At 49.8% G+C, this 15,481-nt stretch overlaps 1 protein-coding gene across 1 annotated transcript in view; it reads left to right on the forward strand.

The window, feature by feature from the left end:
• ALK (ALK receptor tyrosine kinase) overlaps window positions 1–15,481 on the forward strand; it is an 878,396-nt gene that overhangs the window by 803,059 nt on the left and 59,856 nt on the right. Inside the window, exons 11-12 of the mRNA XM_058667362.1 lie at window positions 11,232–11,326; window positions 11,479–11,604. Of these exons, the coding sequence (XP_058523345.1) occupies window positions 11,232–11,326; window positions 11,479–11,604 (221 nt within the window). The remainder of the gene's footprint in view (window positions 1–11,231; window positions 11,327–11,478; window positions 11,605–15,481) is intronic.

The raw sequence follows: 15,481 nt of genomic DNA on the forward strand, positions 1-15,481 counted from the left end.
ACCCAGAACATGACACTGAAGCTGAATCCTGGCAAGGCAGTACAGTAGAGCACTAACTCCCTCCCTCCGCCCCCAAATGCATCCTCCTTGCTCAGCCCTGTCCCTGGTCCTGTAGTAATCCAGAGGGGGCAGCAGAGGAGAGGATAGCAGAGTCCTGCAGCCAGCCAGCAGCACAGTTCACCCATCACCGCAACGTCACAAGCAGGGCAGTTCTCAGCTCAGCCATGCCAGGTACCTTGAGCACGCCTAAGGACCTAAGCTTGTCCTGCATGCTGTGTTAGTTGAAGTCACATTGCCTGAAGTAACAGTAAACCTCCAATCCTGGAAGGTGTATAAAAAGAAAATGCATGGTTGTGTAATGAAAGCAGAGTGTGCTGGTTCGTGGGTGGCCTTCTACGCAGTCATTCAGAGCCCCAACTCCTTCCACCCAGTGGCTCCACCCTCGTCTACAGCCTGGGAATCCTTTGCATTCAGCCAGACAGTGGGGAAAGGGTAGAGGAAAGTTTTTTTTATGAATCATCACTTCTGCTAACTTTTCATATGAGATGCCAGTGATGCAAGCAGAAGATTAACTTGATAAGCCACACACCCGAACCATCGGCACGCATATCTTAAGTTACAGTTAAGCACAGAGAATGGAAAGAGGTCTAACCATCCTGGGTCACGGGGTCTGCATCTTGGTGAGGACGTACAGGGGCAACCAGGACCACATGAGCTTTGTGCAGGCTCCGACAGGTCACAGCCAATGTTCTGATGGTATAGGGAGCCTCCGGATCCCAAAGCAGTCTGAAGTCATTGTGAAGGAAAGGGCCATATTATCAAGTGACCCTCGGGGGAAATTTTAGGAAACAGACAAGGGCAAGGCATTCCAACATGACCATGAGAGCCAGTGCAGACTTACAAGCAGTGATATTTTCTGTGCCTCCAAGAACTGCCAACTGGCTTCTTTTGGAGGGCTCTCAGCCCTATCTTTGGGAGAGGGTGAATGTGTGTATCCCATCATGTCTTGTGAACACTGAGCTTTGGGTGAGAAGATAGGTTGGGACAGGTGGGAAAAAGAGTTTGCAGATTGTTAGGGGCTCTTGGGAGGGACCGGATCTGGAAGGGGGAAGGTCAGAGCAGGCTTGGAAGGGAGGTGGGATAGGAGGTTGAATAGAAGACCCTAGTACCACTGCCCTCCCATGGCATCACAGGCTCAGGATAGCCATGGGTCAGCCTTTAGAGAAGAGAGGAAGAGAAGTGGTGATGGCCGAGTGTGCATGGGCAACCAGGCGTTGAAATGTACAAACCAAACACTCTTGACTCTGGAAGGATCTGGCCCTGATTCTTTCTCATAAAACATCCCAGAGCATTGTAGCAAGGAGTAGATTAGCAATTCTGAGCTTTAAGTCCTATTTCTAAGGCTGATTTACTGTGACATTTAGGACAACTTATTGCTTTTGAATGCTACGTTGTCTCAATGAAGAGTGCAAAGCAGTAAGACAGATCCAACCCATAAGCCTGGTTGCTCAGAATGGCACCCAGCAAACCCTATTGGAATAATAAGATGTTTGGATATGCCCAACATTTTCTTGGTAACATCCCTAGCTCAGCTTACAAGGCAACAGATGTGTGTGTGTTGTTTCTAACCCTAAATGCCTCTGAAAATGTAGCCCTTTGTTCTCAGCCCCGTCTCTCCCTACGCACAAAGTCTGCAATTCAGGGGATAATTGGGCTTCTGCTATTAGAAGCAAAATGGAATCCATTACTCTCCGTTCTGCCCTCTAGGAACCTCATCAACACTCGTGGCTTCTCCCCTCCCACATAGGTGGCTCACTCCTCCTTACTCTCCCCCACCCCGTTCCTGTACCTGGCTCCTGGCTGCCTGACTGGTGCCCCACCCAGATCTCCCAGTGCGGCCCCCACCTGCACACCCCACTCGAAGACAATGCTTCTGTCCATAGCCACTGTGCTCCTAGACCTGCAGCACTTCAGTGTCTCTGCTGGCTCCTCCCCTTTCACCGCCCAGATACAGTGTCTTCTCGTCCTAAGCTGTGGCTAGTCTAGCTCAGCAGGAGGAAGAACTAAAAGGAACTTTGGAGACCCCTGCTCAGGAATAATGGGAACTGCACCGCAGTTTGAAATCCTCAAAGAGAAGGTCCGTGTCACAGTCATCTCAGTACTTCTAGCAGTAGGTGTGTCTGCCCCATAGCAGGGACTCAAATCATCACAGCTGAGAGACAGAGGAGGACGTACACAACTTATGACAGTGCCCAAGGAAGCACAGGTTCCTAATGGCAGTTGAATCCTCGGTGCTGAAGGAAGCTTCCCCTGTGAAAACACTCATGCCCCAAGTATTTTTTAAAGCAGTACGGCACACAGAGAGCTTCAACGATTTGTCCCATTAATCCACATTCTAGTCTTTAATGCTTTCTACTGTTTGAAACCCAGCCCCACCAAGCAGAAAAGGCAATGAGTTCACTCTCCAGTAATGGTTTTTGTCAGGCGAGAAGGGAGCTAAAAACCACTCACTCTTCCCACTGTTGAGAGTATCAGCATCCCTGCTGCCATCTTAGCCCTCCAAGCCACAAGCCACCACAGCAACAAGGGACAGAGGAAGAAGCCAGGACTGGAAAAGCTGTGTGTTCTGAGAAGTTTAGAGTGGGCATCCCAAGTCTGTTACGAAGAATGGAGGTGGGGGCTCTCTGACTGCTGGAGACTAAATGAGAGTAAAGAAGTTGGGCAACTGTAAGGAATGGCAGAGAAAGTGACCTGGGAAGTAGAGGCCTGAGTCCATCACAGCTTGTCTGTGGGGACATGTCATGTCAGACAGTGCTCCCAAGAGCATCCTGGGTGCTCATCCTCTTTGTTTCTCCCTCCTCCCCCAGCCGTCATATGATTCTTTTTTTTCTATTTATTTATTTATTATTTTTAATTCATTAATTACATTGTATTATGTGACACAGTTTCATAGGTACTTGGATTCTCCCCACCCCTCCCCAAACCCTCCCACCATGGTGGATTCCTCCACCTTGTTGCATAACCACAGTTCAAGTTCAGTTGAGATTCCCCCACTGCAAGCATATACCAAACATAGAGTCCAGCATCTTATTGTCCAGTCAAGTTCAACGGCTTCTTAGGTATACCCTTTCTGGTCTGAAGACAGAGCCAGCAGAGTATCATCCCGATCAATTAAAAGCTCCAACATACCATTAGCAAAAATTTACATCATTATGGAATTAATTGACATAGTAATGAGTAACCAATATGTTATGATCCAGCAATAGCACTCCTAGGAATATATCCAGAACACTTGTTTTATAAGAAACCAACATGCACTCCTATGTTGATAGCAGCACAATCAGTAATTGCAAAAACATGGAAGCAGCCAAAATGCCCATCAGCAGAGGATTGAATAAGAAAGCTATGGTTCATCTACTCCGTGGAATACTACTCAGCTATTAAAAAAAACAAAATGCAGTTCTTTGTGGCCAAATGGGCTAAACTGGAAACCATAATGCTAAGGGAAATGAGCCAATCCCAAAAGGTTAAATACCACGTTTGCCTTAATTTAAGATGATATGTCATATATAACATGTTATGTTATGTATGTTATATGTTGTGTATAAACTAAAATTGAAATGTCAATGAGGTGGTAACAGAAGGTGGCTGGGAACTCGTCATATGATTCTTTCAGGGCACTTGGCAATTCAAACCTGCTGGTCAGGTGCACAGGCACTTCCCCTGCTAGACCAGGGCTCCCCCAAAAATGCAAGATTCCCCTTTAGCCTTTCCTGCCTCAAAGCCATAGGTCCAGGAAGAGCTGAATAGAAAATGAAGACTGGAAGCTCACTAGGGATGGGCCTCCCCCACCCTACAATCTGGTATGACATCCCTGCCGCAGGCCAGCGTGTGACATGCCAGAGCGCATGAGTCGCCTGTGAACCTTTCACCAAAGCCCCCAACAGCAAGAGCCAACTCCTGGCACTCTGAAGGGCCTGGGTGATTCTCTATAGCTGCCCAGCTTCCGGAGGGGCACCCTCATCAAGCCAGAGAGGAAACCAAGTCCAGAGGTGATGAAGGACAACTGAGAGTGACATTGAGTTAGGAGTGATACTTCCACCTCCTGCAGGTGGTCACAAATGTCCGCCTCACCCCCAGTTCACTCAGCAGAAACTCGTCTACCAGGACTAGGACATACATAACCAGCACTGGCCTTGTGCAACCCAACCACGTCTGCTCCATGCTGCCCGTCAGCTCTTCGTCTCACAGTAACTGAAGTCAGTCACATCCATGATAGGACGGAGGTGGCTGGGGTTTTTCATAACATACATTATTCTGATAGGAATGCATACCGCTGCCCAGGCCTCATGACAGTACATTTTCGAAGATTTTTGCCGAGCAAATCAGCTGCACAGTGAGAAATTGGAGAAAGTATTTCTCCTTGGCAGTTTCTGCCAGCTTCATTCTAAGCAGCCAGAACCCACAGGAGCCCCAGCTGTGAGAAGGATGCAGGGCGCCGGCTCCTCCCAGCCCCACTAAGTGGTCAATGGAGAAATCTCAGATTCTGCCCAGGCTCAGCCCTTCTTTCCTGCTCTCTCTCCAAGGCACTACTATTCCCTGGTCCACATTCAGACTACACACCTTTTTGTCAGCTACTTAAAGTCATTAAGTGAGCTTAATTGGGTTTGTCAATCCCTAAGGCAGGCAGGGCAGACACAAAGGCATTCTCTCTGCTGCCCATTAACAGTCTGTTGCCTGTGCGAGGTGACGCATCGCCTGCGCTGAGCGCCAGCAGCATCAGCATTTCCTAAGCAGGGATCTGCCCATGGGTCCGTGAGGCATCCAGTTCCAAAGCTGCCCTCTCTCTACCTGGTCCACAGCCCACATGGCCCCCTCCCAGATTCCCCCGGGCCAATTTTCAACAGGCCTCTCCAGAAAGCTGAGCGAGCTAGGCAAGGCAGGGAAAATGCATTTGTTATTCAAAGGCAGGCTCCAACCAAGATCTCTAGCCAAGTCTGTTTGAGCAACAAGCCCCAAACCCCACAGGCTAGAAAAAGAGAAAGAATGACAACAACTCGAGCCATCAAAAGCATCTACTTGAGAAAAAAAAACAAAAAGAACTGAGCAGATAGAAACCATTAAGGAGCAGGGAGCAAAATTCCCACTGCTTAGGAAACAGGAGGAGCACCTGCTTTATTCTTCAATAACATAGACCAGTGGTAGAGAGAGGGAGGGGCCCAGAGAGCAGGACTCGCCTCTGCCCTTTAGCCAAGCTGCCCACAAAGAGGAAGGGACAAGTTCTCTTTGCCACAGGATCAGAATCCTTTTCCCCAGCCAGAGGAAAGGCTTTGGGTTCAAGGAAGACCCTTTGGGTTTCTTAGCGGCACCTGCAATCTGGACCTGGCTTCCCTTCCATCCCAGAAAGGTCCAGCTCATGAGGGCAAGAACTTTTCCCTCAGCGCTGGACTCGTCCACCTGGTCTATGCAAGAACTTCTCCTCAATCCTGGAGTGGCCAGCCCACAAGACCTGGCTGACTCCGAGGAGTGACTTGGGATCTGCATTTTTTGAGGGACTCGGCAGAAAAGAGAGGTTGACCAGAAGCATAGGTTTAAGGAAGTCTTGCCCATGCCTAGTGGATACAGGATCAGGGGAGCCAGGAGCTGAGTCTTCACCTAAAGTTTGGATGAAAGCACACAACCAGGTACCGTCCAGCCTAGAGGAGCCTGACTCTTGATGGGCCAGAGCCCCACCAAAAAACAACCCTTAGAATGGTCCTGCTCTCCCCTCCATGCCCCATCACCTACTTGCCCCAGACCCCACTTCAGCCCTGCTTTCCACACCCCACCATGGGCCACTTCCAAGCCTTCTTCACCACTTCTGTTGCTTCCATGGGCCTCTGGAGTCTGTTTCCCTTGGGGAAGGGTAGGCAGTGTGGCCCCTGGGTGGACTGAGGCAGCATGAGTTTCCACAGTGCCATCTGATTGAGGCTTCGCTGATCGTTAGGAGTGTTCCTGACTCAAAATATGTGCAATTCCCAGTGTCAATCAAAGTCTTTTAAGCAGCAGTTGCCACTGCCATCGCCTCACAGAACACTTTAGAAACTCTTGTATTTAGAAACCATGCCAAGCCCAGCTTGCATCATCCCATCCATTCTAAGAGGCCTAGTGGCTACGAGAGAACTTTAGGGCTGTAGGCTCTTGGTAATGAAGAAGGAAGGCAGAGAGAAGAAGGGTGGAGAGAGCAGGGAGGGGAGCAGAGGGGAAGGTCCCTGAAGAGGTTCTGGCCCTAGCTCCTCTGCCCTACAGAATGTTTGTATCATTTATTTACTCTGGCACAGCCCTCCAGGCCCCATTGGAAGGTATGTCCTAGAGGCAGTTCAGCTGGGAAATCAGCCTTGCCCCACCCATTCGGCCTACCCCTCCTCTCCCATGTCTCCAGCCACCCCCATGCTCTGATCCCTTGGCCTAAAGGTGGTGGATTAGGAGGTTGTACCCTAGGATAGAGAGAAAGAGAAGGAGGCAGTGTGACCCCTTGCCCACTGGGGTACAGGAACATTCTTGATGTTTCCACCCAAATACAGGATTCTCTCTGTTCAGCCCCCTGTTGCAGAACCCCTCAACTTGTAGGAGGAGGTGCTATCAAATTCTTAAAACTGGATCTGCTCACCCAGTACACAGAAAACCAATCACTATGATAGCTGGGTAGTAGAAAAAAGTAGATATTCATTTGCAAGGTACAGAACAAGGAGCCAGGTAGCTATGGCTTAATTCCCAGGCTTCCAGAGGAGTTAGGGGTAAAGGATTTTTTAGACTGAAATTGAGGCTGAGGGATCCATGTTCAATTTGTGTGCAAGTTCCCAGTTGGTCAGTGGAGCTCATGAGCTCATGATCTCTTGATGTGTCAGTGATGCCATGTCTTTTAAGGAATTTTTGTGATAGCCAAATGGGCTTCAGTTGTTGTGGGGCTGACATACACTTGCAAGTGGCAGTTATCCAGTTACCTTCTGCCCCAGGCCTGGAATTCCCCAAACAGACCCTTCCAGACAACACTGGCCATTAAGGCTTTGTCTATTAGAGAAGTAAATGGCTTCTTGAGTCTGGTCATTAAAACTTTGTCCTGCCAGCTGTACCACTCCCTCAATTCAGTGAATTCCTGTTGATTTTCATAGACAAGTGAGGACGTTTTGGCCTAAGGGGCTGGATCCCTGTGATATCTTGCCTGGTCCTTTAAGGGACTCTTGAATAGAGTTTTGTTTCACTTCTTTGTAACAACAGATGCTTCTTGGAAGCTGCACTTCTGAGGCCTTTCCATCTGTTTTGAAGAGAAGATGACAGCGCCATCAAGGTCTTGGTACTCTGGTTAGGAATCCCAGGGCTGGGTTTTGTCCCAGGTCATACAGGCCCCTGTCAGGAGCTTGTCCCCTGTGGAGACCCCAGAGACAACATGGTCACGTGCTTGCCAAGACCCACAGAGAAACCCAGTGTAGGCATGGAACACCCAGCTGATGCTCAGGTGGAGAAAGGCGTCTCACACAGTCACCCTTGCCATCTTTGCCTCCTCACGCTTCCCTGTCTTGCCTACTGTTGACCCCATAGTTATCCTAAAAGAAGTCTTCAATCTGGCCACTGGTCTGTTGAAAACCTGCTGTGTCTCCCCATTTTACATTGTGGGGTATGACAGAGGTCACGCCAGACAAGTCTAGGATATATTATGGAGTCTACTAACCAAACATGGCGGTGGAGTACTTACTAGAAATTAGCAAGTGACAAGTCCACATGGCAATCCAGTCTGAATCCAAACCCTGAGAGGAACAAATGGTCATTACTGTGAAGTCTGTCCATTAGACTGAAAACAGGCTTCAGCTTCCCCAGTAATATAAATTATCCTAAGAGACACACCGCAACCAACCTGGACACACTTAGAAAGCAAACAGTCACTTTTTCTTGGCTTCTCTGACCAAATTCCACTATGGCTAGGCCTCACTTCTAAAATTCATGAAAGCACACAAATTAGAAATACCAAGCATCTTAGCATTTGCAACTTCGCTGACTCACTTAAGCAGTGAACAGAGGGTGAGGAATAGATATAGGGGCCATGTTCAGGGGCTGCCTGACCTCAGAGTATGTCTGTGGGAAGCCAGAGAGCAAGCAGGTACTGGGGAGACCAAGAGTTGATCACAATGCAAGAGCCACAGAAGCACGCGACCAAGAGAGAGAACACCTCCTTATCGTGGGCCTTTATGGGGGTTGAGAGAGGAGCAACAATACAATACTGACCCCTTTCAGGTTCCAAGTGATGATATACAAGGTGTTGCTTTCAAGCTCGTGACCTAGAACTAACTGCCTAACACCACAACATTTCAATGAAATTGAAAGCTGTAGAAATTCTTCAGCCTATCCTTTCCATGACCCCACCATCTCCCAGGCCCCCTCACACCAAGTGGAGTGGACCCAGTGCCTGCCAAGGCATCCCTCATACTAACTCTTCCTCCTCCTCACCATGTTCCATCCCCAGCCGTGCATCCTCAAGTCCTCCTCTGCCTTCCAAGTCAACCAAAAAGCCACTTGCTCTGTGAAGCCCCCAATCCTCCCAGGCTGCTGTCCTCCTTCTGTCCTAAGCTCCCACGGGTCTTGCTGAGCACCCTCCCTCCTGTGGCATCTACCAGCTTCTGCTTTATTAGATACTGACATAGACACGCCTCCTCTCTCCAACGTGAATGCAGCTTCCCTGTCTGATTTCTAGAACCCTCCTCCTCACCTGGTAGGCCTAACACAGGGCCCACCACCTGACATCTTTCTATGAAATAGAAGCAGGTGCCTATCAAGGCCATGAGGAACAATGCCTCTCGGGTGTATGCCCAAGTGCATGGGCGGCTGAGTTCATGTGGCATCCAAGCCTACACACACACACACACACACACACACACACACACACAGAGTGTGCTTAGGTGTCCCCACACAGCATCTGAGGTTCTCTATTGGCACACCCTCAATATCAGCCAACCGCCAACACGCCTTGCTGGTCTGTGCTGAATGGAAGACCACGTAGCTCCCATCATGAGGAATGTGATCTGAAGGCTACCACCAGTAGGGCTGGCTGTGGCCATACCAGATTCAAGCATTATTTTTTAAAAGTCTGACAGATTCAGATCCTCTCGTCATAACTTCCAGATTATTTGGGAATGACCAGATCTCAAGAGCTGGGTGCTTGCACAGGGAGATTTAGAGTAGTAAAGAAGCGTCGATCCCACACATGCCATTTAGATAAAAGTTTACCTGTGATTTCAAGGCTTTCCTCCACTGACAGACTCATTGTTCTCTGACCAGAAAAAAAAAAAAAAAGCCAGTGTCTGACCCTATTGCCTAGTAGCCAGAGACCATGCACTCACCCCTAGGTGGGGTGCCAGCCTGCTGCAATCTAGGACCCGGCTGCAGCCTGGCTGGCTCTGTGCAGACCAGCCTGAGCGTGTGTTCTTTTCCCTGATTACTTCCTTCATGTGCCTCTCCCTCTCTGTTAGCTTTGCTGCTTGTCATTCATGTACCCTGCTGTTTTCTCTGCTCTCAACTCTGCCCTGGCCAGTGACCAGTAGGCTCATATTGCCTTCTTTTTCTTGCCCCCTCCCCTTAATTGCCACCCTCCCTTTCCAACAGTTTCATCAAGTTGTGATTACATTGCATGAAGTTCACCTTTTGTAAGAGTGCAATTCAATGAGTCTTCAAACTCTGCGGAGTTGGGTCCAGCACGGTGGCTCAATGGCTAAATCTTCACCTTGCAAGTGCTGGAATCTTATATGGGTGCTAGTTTGTGATCCAGCTGCTCCACTTCCCATTAAGCTTCCTGCTTATGGCCTGGAAAAGCAATGGGGGATGACCCAAAGCCTTGGGACCCTGTACCCATGTGGGAGACCTGAAAGAAGCTCGAGGCTTCAGATTGACTCAGCTCTGGCCATTGTGGCCACTTGGGAAATGACCTGTCTCATTTGGGGAAACTTTCCTTCTATCTCATCTTCTCTCATACATCTACTGTGCCTTTCCAATAAAAATAAATGAATCTGTCAAAAAAATCTAAAGACTTTGCTAAGAGGACCACAATACAATGTGAGGACATGTTTATCCCCTACAGACTTGCCTACAGACTGTACCTGAACTCCTTCAGCAAGGAGCGTTCACAGATCTGTTGCCAGGCTTCTTGAACTTAGCGTACTGTTTCTGAGGCCATTCATTGGATGCCTTGTCTCCTTGGTCAATGTGTGTCATTGCACAGTAGCCTCCCATTGTGTGGCTAGGGAACATGTGCTTTATCCAGTCACCCATTGACAGGCATGGATTCCCTCTTGAGGTTTTAACAGCCACACCCAAGCAGGTGCACTGTTCTTCAGGACACTCTGATTGGCCTTCTGTAGGACTTCATGGAACCTTCCAGTTACAGCAGGAAAGAGCAGACTCGTCTATAGCATTCCAAGAAGATGATTTCCCAGGAAGTAAATAAACCAAAGATGATTTTTCCCCATTTGTCTCGCTCTAAAGTCCTCCCTAGCCATAGTCTAAACACCTGGGACTCCAAGACTATGAAAGGGCTGAGAAGAAACCGTGTCTCAATTTGTTAACAGTTAGCACTATACAACCCACCCTGACATGGCTGAAAATACCCCCAGAGGTGGTGGTCAAGTCATTTTAATCCTCCATATCCAGCCAGGCCACCACCACTGATACTGGTAAGACCTGGCATGTGTGAGACTATGGTGGGTAAGAGGTGGAGTCACCAGTTGCTGTAATGGAGCAAACCCAGGGGGCACTAGAAAGAAACCAGGTTGCCTGGAGCAACAAACAGGGTCCACTTGGGGACAACAATTCTCTGTGAGCCAGCACAGATGCATTCCAATGTCTTGGTGGAGACTATAACCCCTCAGTAAGCCCACAGTGGTTATTAAGTCTTCCCTTATCCATTCTACACATCCCTGATGAAATAGGAGACTTTCTCAGAGGACCAAAGAATCCTGGCCCCAGGTTCCAGCCTCCACATTGAGTTTAAGGGACAACAGAGAACTGCTGTGGCAGGATCCTTCGGAAAGACAAGAGCTCTCTGTGGAAGGGTTTAGGGCGTGGTTGCCTGCTGTCTCCTTGCCACTGCTCTGGGGTTCGTGGAGGCTGAAAAGGGTTTATCTGGGCCACTGGCCAGCACACATTTGCTGTATGCTGCAGCCTAGGTCAATCCCCACCCTTATGCACATTTCCCTCGATGCCTGCAGGTTCTGGCTCCAAATGGTCGCGTGGTGGGGACAAGGATCCAGAGCCACAGTGGCCTTCGACAACATCTCCATCAGCTTGGACTGCTACCTCACCAGTGAGTTCCCCATACCTCTTGGTCACCTGCAGCCTCACCGTGCACTCTGACGGGGGCCCATCTGTCCCTCCCACCTGCCTGAGAGTGAACTGTACTCCCTGAACCCAGGTTTCACCTCACCCAGCCCCTGAGTCCCTTTCTCTCTATTACAGTCAGCGGAGAAGACAAAATGCCACCGAATGCAGAGCCCAAGTCAAGAAATCTGTTTGAGGGGATCTCAAACAAGGACTTGAAACCCAGAGAACCTACACCTGGGACCCCCACCTTTGACCCTACAGGTAGGAACTCGGCTCACCAAGCCAAGCAGACTGATTTCTTGGTGGTGAAAGGCAGAGGGACCTGTTTTGCGATTGGGGTGGGGAGTTGCATGTAAGCAAGGAAACAACCTGTAGAAAGAGTGTCCCCTACACCCCAATTTTGGGGCTCCGGAATCCAGAGTCAGCTGTCATGACCTGAGACATGAAGCTGTCTGTAGGAACCCAGGAGAAGTTCCTCTCTGTGTCTAGGGAGGGCCCAGGACCTCACACACCAGAGAGTGAATCTGGTGTTCTCACCCAGCTTCTGAACATCCTATCTTCTTCTCATAGGAAGGTTGGGGCCATAGCCAAGATTATCCAGTACAGAAAGGTAGCCCAGCCACCCTGATGCCCCATCAGCTTCCAGTTCCATACCACCCCATCCAATAGAACTAAAATAAATCTGTGCAGAGCATCCCACAATGGAAAACTTATGGGAACTGGCTGGTGCTCCAACACAAGCCTCTTCAGCCTCTGTCCCAGAACCACAGGCAGGTGCAGCCTGTCAGCCACCGCTTACAGCAGGGAAAGAGGCTCCAGTGTGACCTTCCTGATGGCTACAGGGTGGACACCATGAGCCCAGCTGAGAGGCCCCTGATTGAGGGCTTCCGGTGTCCCACTCCCACAGCTGAGCCATCCCCCAGGTAGGCCTTGGCACCCTCACACTTGCAATACAAGTGACCTGCAGAGGCAGGTGCACAGCACACAGTCTACCCACCTGCTCTTTCTTATCAAAGATAAAGACTTTATTAAGATAGCTGTGGATAAATGACAAATCTCTTATTGCTACTTAACAAAATCCTTGCATGCAAGGTGTAAAAAAAAGTAGAAGCTTAGATTCTTTTTTTTTTTTTTTATGCTGTATTCATTGGCTTACAAACTCATCAACCCAAACAACCAGAGTTTGTCTTTGGCTTTGACAAAGTCCTTTCCTTTCTGTCCCCTGAGCTGAGTAGCCACAGAAAAAAAAACTCTGGGCCTTTTCACAGACCAGCTGCTAAACCCCAGGGAGGGCTAGGCTCCCTCCCACACTGGGTCTCTGCTTCCCAACTTGGCTTCTAGATTCATCCCACCTGGAAGAGCCCACCTCCTGATTGACAAACTCAGAATCCCCTCCTGCTACCCCACCCTAGTGGTGCACCTCCCTGACTCCCTGGCCCTTTGTCCAACACCAGCTCCTTGTGTAAAATTCAGGACATTCACAAGGTTCCCAATTCAGGAAAGAAGAAAGATTTTCCTACCGATGTGCAAACCAGACATGGCTGCATGACCCCGTCCTGAGCACCAGTGTGGAGCAGGGACACCAGAAGCACCTGCTGATTGGCCGGCAGGCAGCAGAAGGCTTAAGCTGCCTGCTCCCATGCCAGCAGCCGGCTCCCCAGCAGCCAGTGTGTAAGAAACAGCACTCACCCTGGCTGACTCCAGGTTTATTGCCACATAATTCCCACTGTCCCTAGAAGTCTGATCGATAAGCGCCTGCCCGGTGGCCACTCAGCCTAATGAGATTACATGGCCGCTGGGAGGCAGTGGCTGCCTCCTCCCTGGAAGTGAGTGGCTGTCCCAGAGGCAGGAGAACTCAGCTGCTGGCACACCAGCCCTCTCCCTTTCCTTCCAAGGAGCCACACTTCTCATTCAAGCCTGAGGAACCTCTTTTTTTTTTTCCCTGCCAAGAACCATTTGGATATTTATAACGTTATTTGTGGGCTCTACAAATTTATTAAAAGAAAAAATGAACCTGCCATAGATGTATTGAATTCCAAGTCCTGCCTGTGGTTGCCTCAGCATGGGCCAGAACAAATGATTTCTCAGGCCGGATCTTCCCCAGCCCTGCCCTGGTCCCTCAAGCAAGACCTCTGCAAAAGGCTACTCGTCAGTGTTCTCTCTCCCTTCTAGAACGACCCTGGACACAGGGCCCAATATGTCCCTGGACAGCCTCAGGCATGCACCAGCTACCTGAGGCCCCAGAAAGGTTTTACAACACCAAAGAAGCCCAACCCAGACCTCGAATATTTACTCTATGGCCAGTTCTGTGCTCAGAGATGCTCAGAAGAACAAGACCCAGATCATCAAGAGCTCAAAAGAACTCCCAGTGTAGACAAGGAACATGCAAATGTTCATCAAGAGAGGCCTGTGTAAACTTGTGAATACTAAGGTCAAACCTTGCACCCACTCAGCAATAGTCACTAGCAAACATGTGCCCAGCCCCTCTCCTGTGACCATAGCAGGGGACAGGTGACCCAGTCCTTGCTGTCCTGGACTTCTGGCCCAGGGGAGGAAAGTGGTGGTGAACCCCCCAGACCAGTGTGTCACAAGTCAAGCTGAGCACCCCCTGGAGGTAAACAAAGAGAAGAGGATGAAAAGGACAGTTCCCGAGCCTGGGCAGGGACCAGCCTTCACACTGGCCCAGGGACAGTGGCTGTGCTGGCCCTTGGCAGGAGGAAAAAAGAGCAAAGAAGGAGAGTTCCACAGCTGGTGGGCGGCAGGCCAGGATCGGAACCCCAACTAAGCTACTCCAGAGGTCTCAAAATCTCCAATCAGAGATAAACACTAAAAATAGAAGACGAGCAAGGACAGCATCCAGACCAGAGCTCCTGCACGAACAGTAAACAAATAAGCTCCCAATGCTTTGACAAAGAATTGAGGAGACAAGATAATAAGATTTTCTTTGCAAAGTTCAGGGCTGTCAGTTTCTACTGGGCCGGAACAAGGGTAGCTGGTGGCATTTTAGCTCTCCAGCGACTCCTAGAAACGCAAAGGCCAAATCAGTTACACCTCAGGCTTGCAGAATTCCCTAAGCACTCCTCACACCCCCTCGAGCCAGCCCTTCCCTCTGACAGGGATCTGACCTCACTCCTTAGGCCAGTCGGGGGTTCCCTCCCGTCTCAGCCACAGGGCAGAGTGGAATTGTGAAGCATCCAGGCCGAGCCGTGCAGGTGTGTAACACACACAGCCTTCTCGGAAGCCGTGAGTCACTTTAGCTAATCAGATAAAGAGGCTGAAAGAGAAAATGGGCAAGTATTAAGTCCAGGGAAATTGCATTTGTCAGCTTTGCACATACAATTATGCTAACCAAATGGTTGGGATAATGCAATCACGGAGCGGCAGAGCTGGGTCAGTTTCTCTAACTCCTTTTCAGGCAGGAGTGACTGTTAGAATGAGGGTACCAGCAGTCTGCCACCTTCTCATGGAGGTCTGGTGAGGGGAACAGACCCCCATGGCCAGGGGTCATGCTACAGTTTCCTTAGCTCTCTGCAGGACTCCTTGAAGCTCTCAGGTGTGGGAGGGAAGGCTGAAGGGTAGCAGCTCTGTGTTGTCATGGGAAGGTGCCCAAACACAGGCCCAAGCCCACAGTCCCAGCTTGTGGATCTGGCATCGAAATCACACTTTAGGGTAACAAATTGATCTGCCAGTTTCTGAGTGTGTTTTTCTTGTTGTGGCAGGGCACGTGCTGAAAGGTAAAAGTAATTGAAAATGTGTAGACCCACGGGAATGTTAGGGAAGAGGGAGTTGGGCAGGCGTGGGGCTGGGCCATTCTGGGGCTGGCCCTTCCTCTTGGGACAAGTTAATCAAGCTTCCAGTGGCAGTACTTGTATGCAAGAGACTGGTGTGAACACAGACGGGGGCGGAGAAATGCTTTTTTTAAAAAGTCAAGGTTGGAAGTCAACAGGCTCCAAGTCCCCTGGCATGCCCAGCTCTGTGATGCTAAGGTCTGCAGGGACGTGGCCTAGGGGATCCCATCACGCCTATGGCCTGTCTTTCCCATTAACCCGTGGCTGCGCTAATGTGCCCAGGAGTGAAGCTGACAGACGGTCCATTTCCACATGCGTGCCCCTGACTCCAGAACAGATGCCAATTTCAA

Source organism: Ochotona princeps, chromosome 8 (assembly GCF_030435755.1).
Source record: "Ochotona princeps isolate mOchPri1 chromosome 8, mOchPri1.hap1, whole genome shotgun sequence".
Classification (NCBI taxonomy): domain Eukaryota; kingdom Metazoa; phylum Chordata; class Mammalia; order Lagomorpha; family Ochotonidae; genus Ochotona; species Ochotona princeps.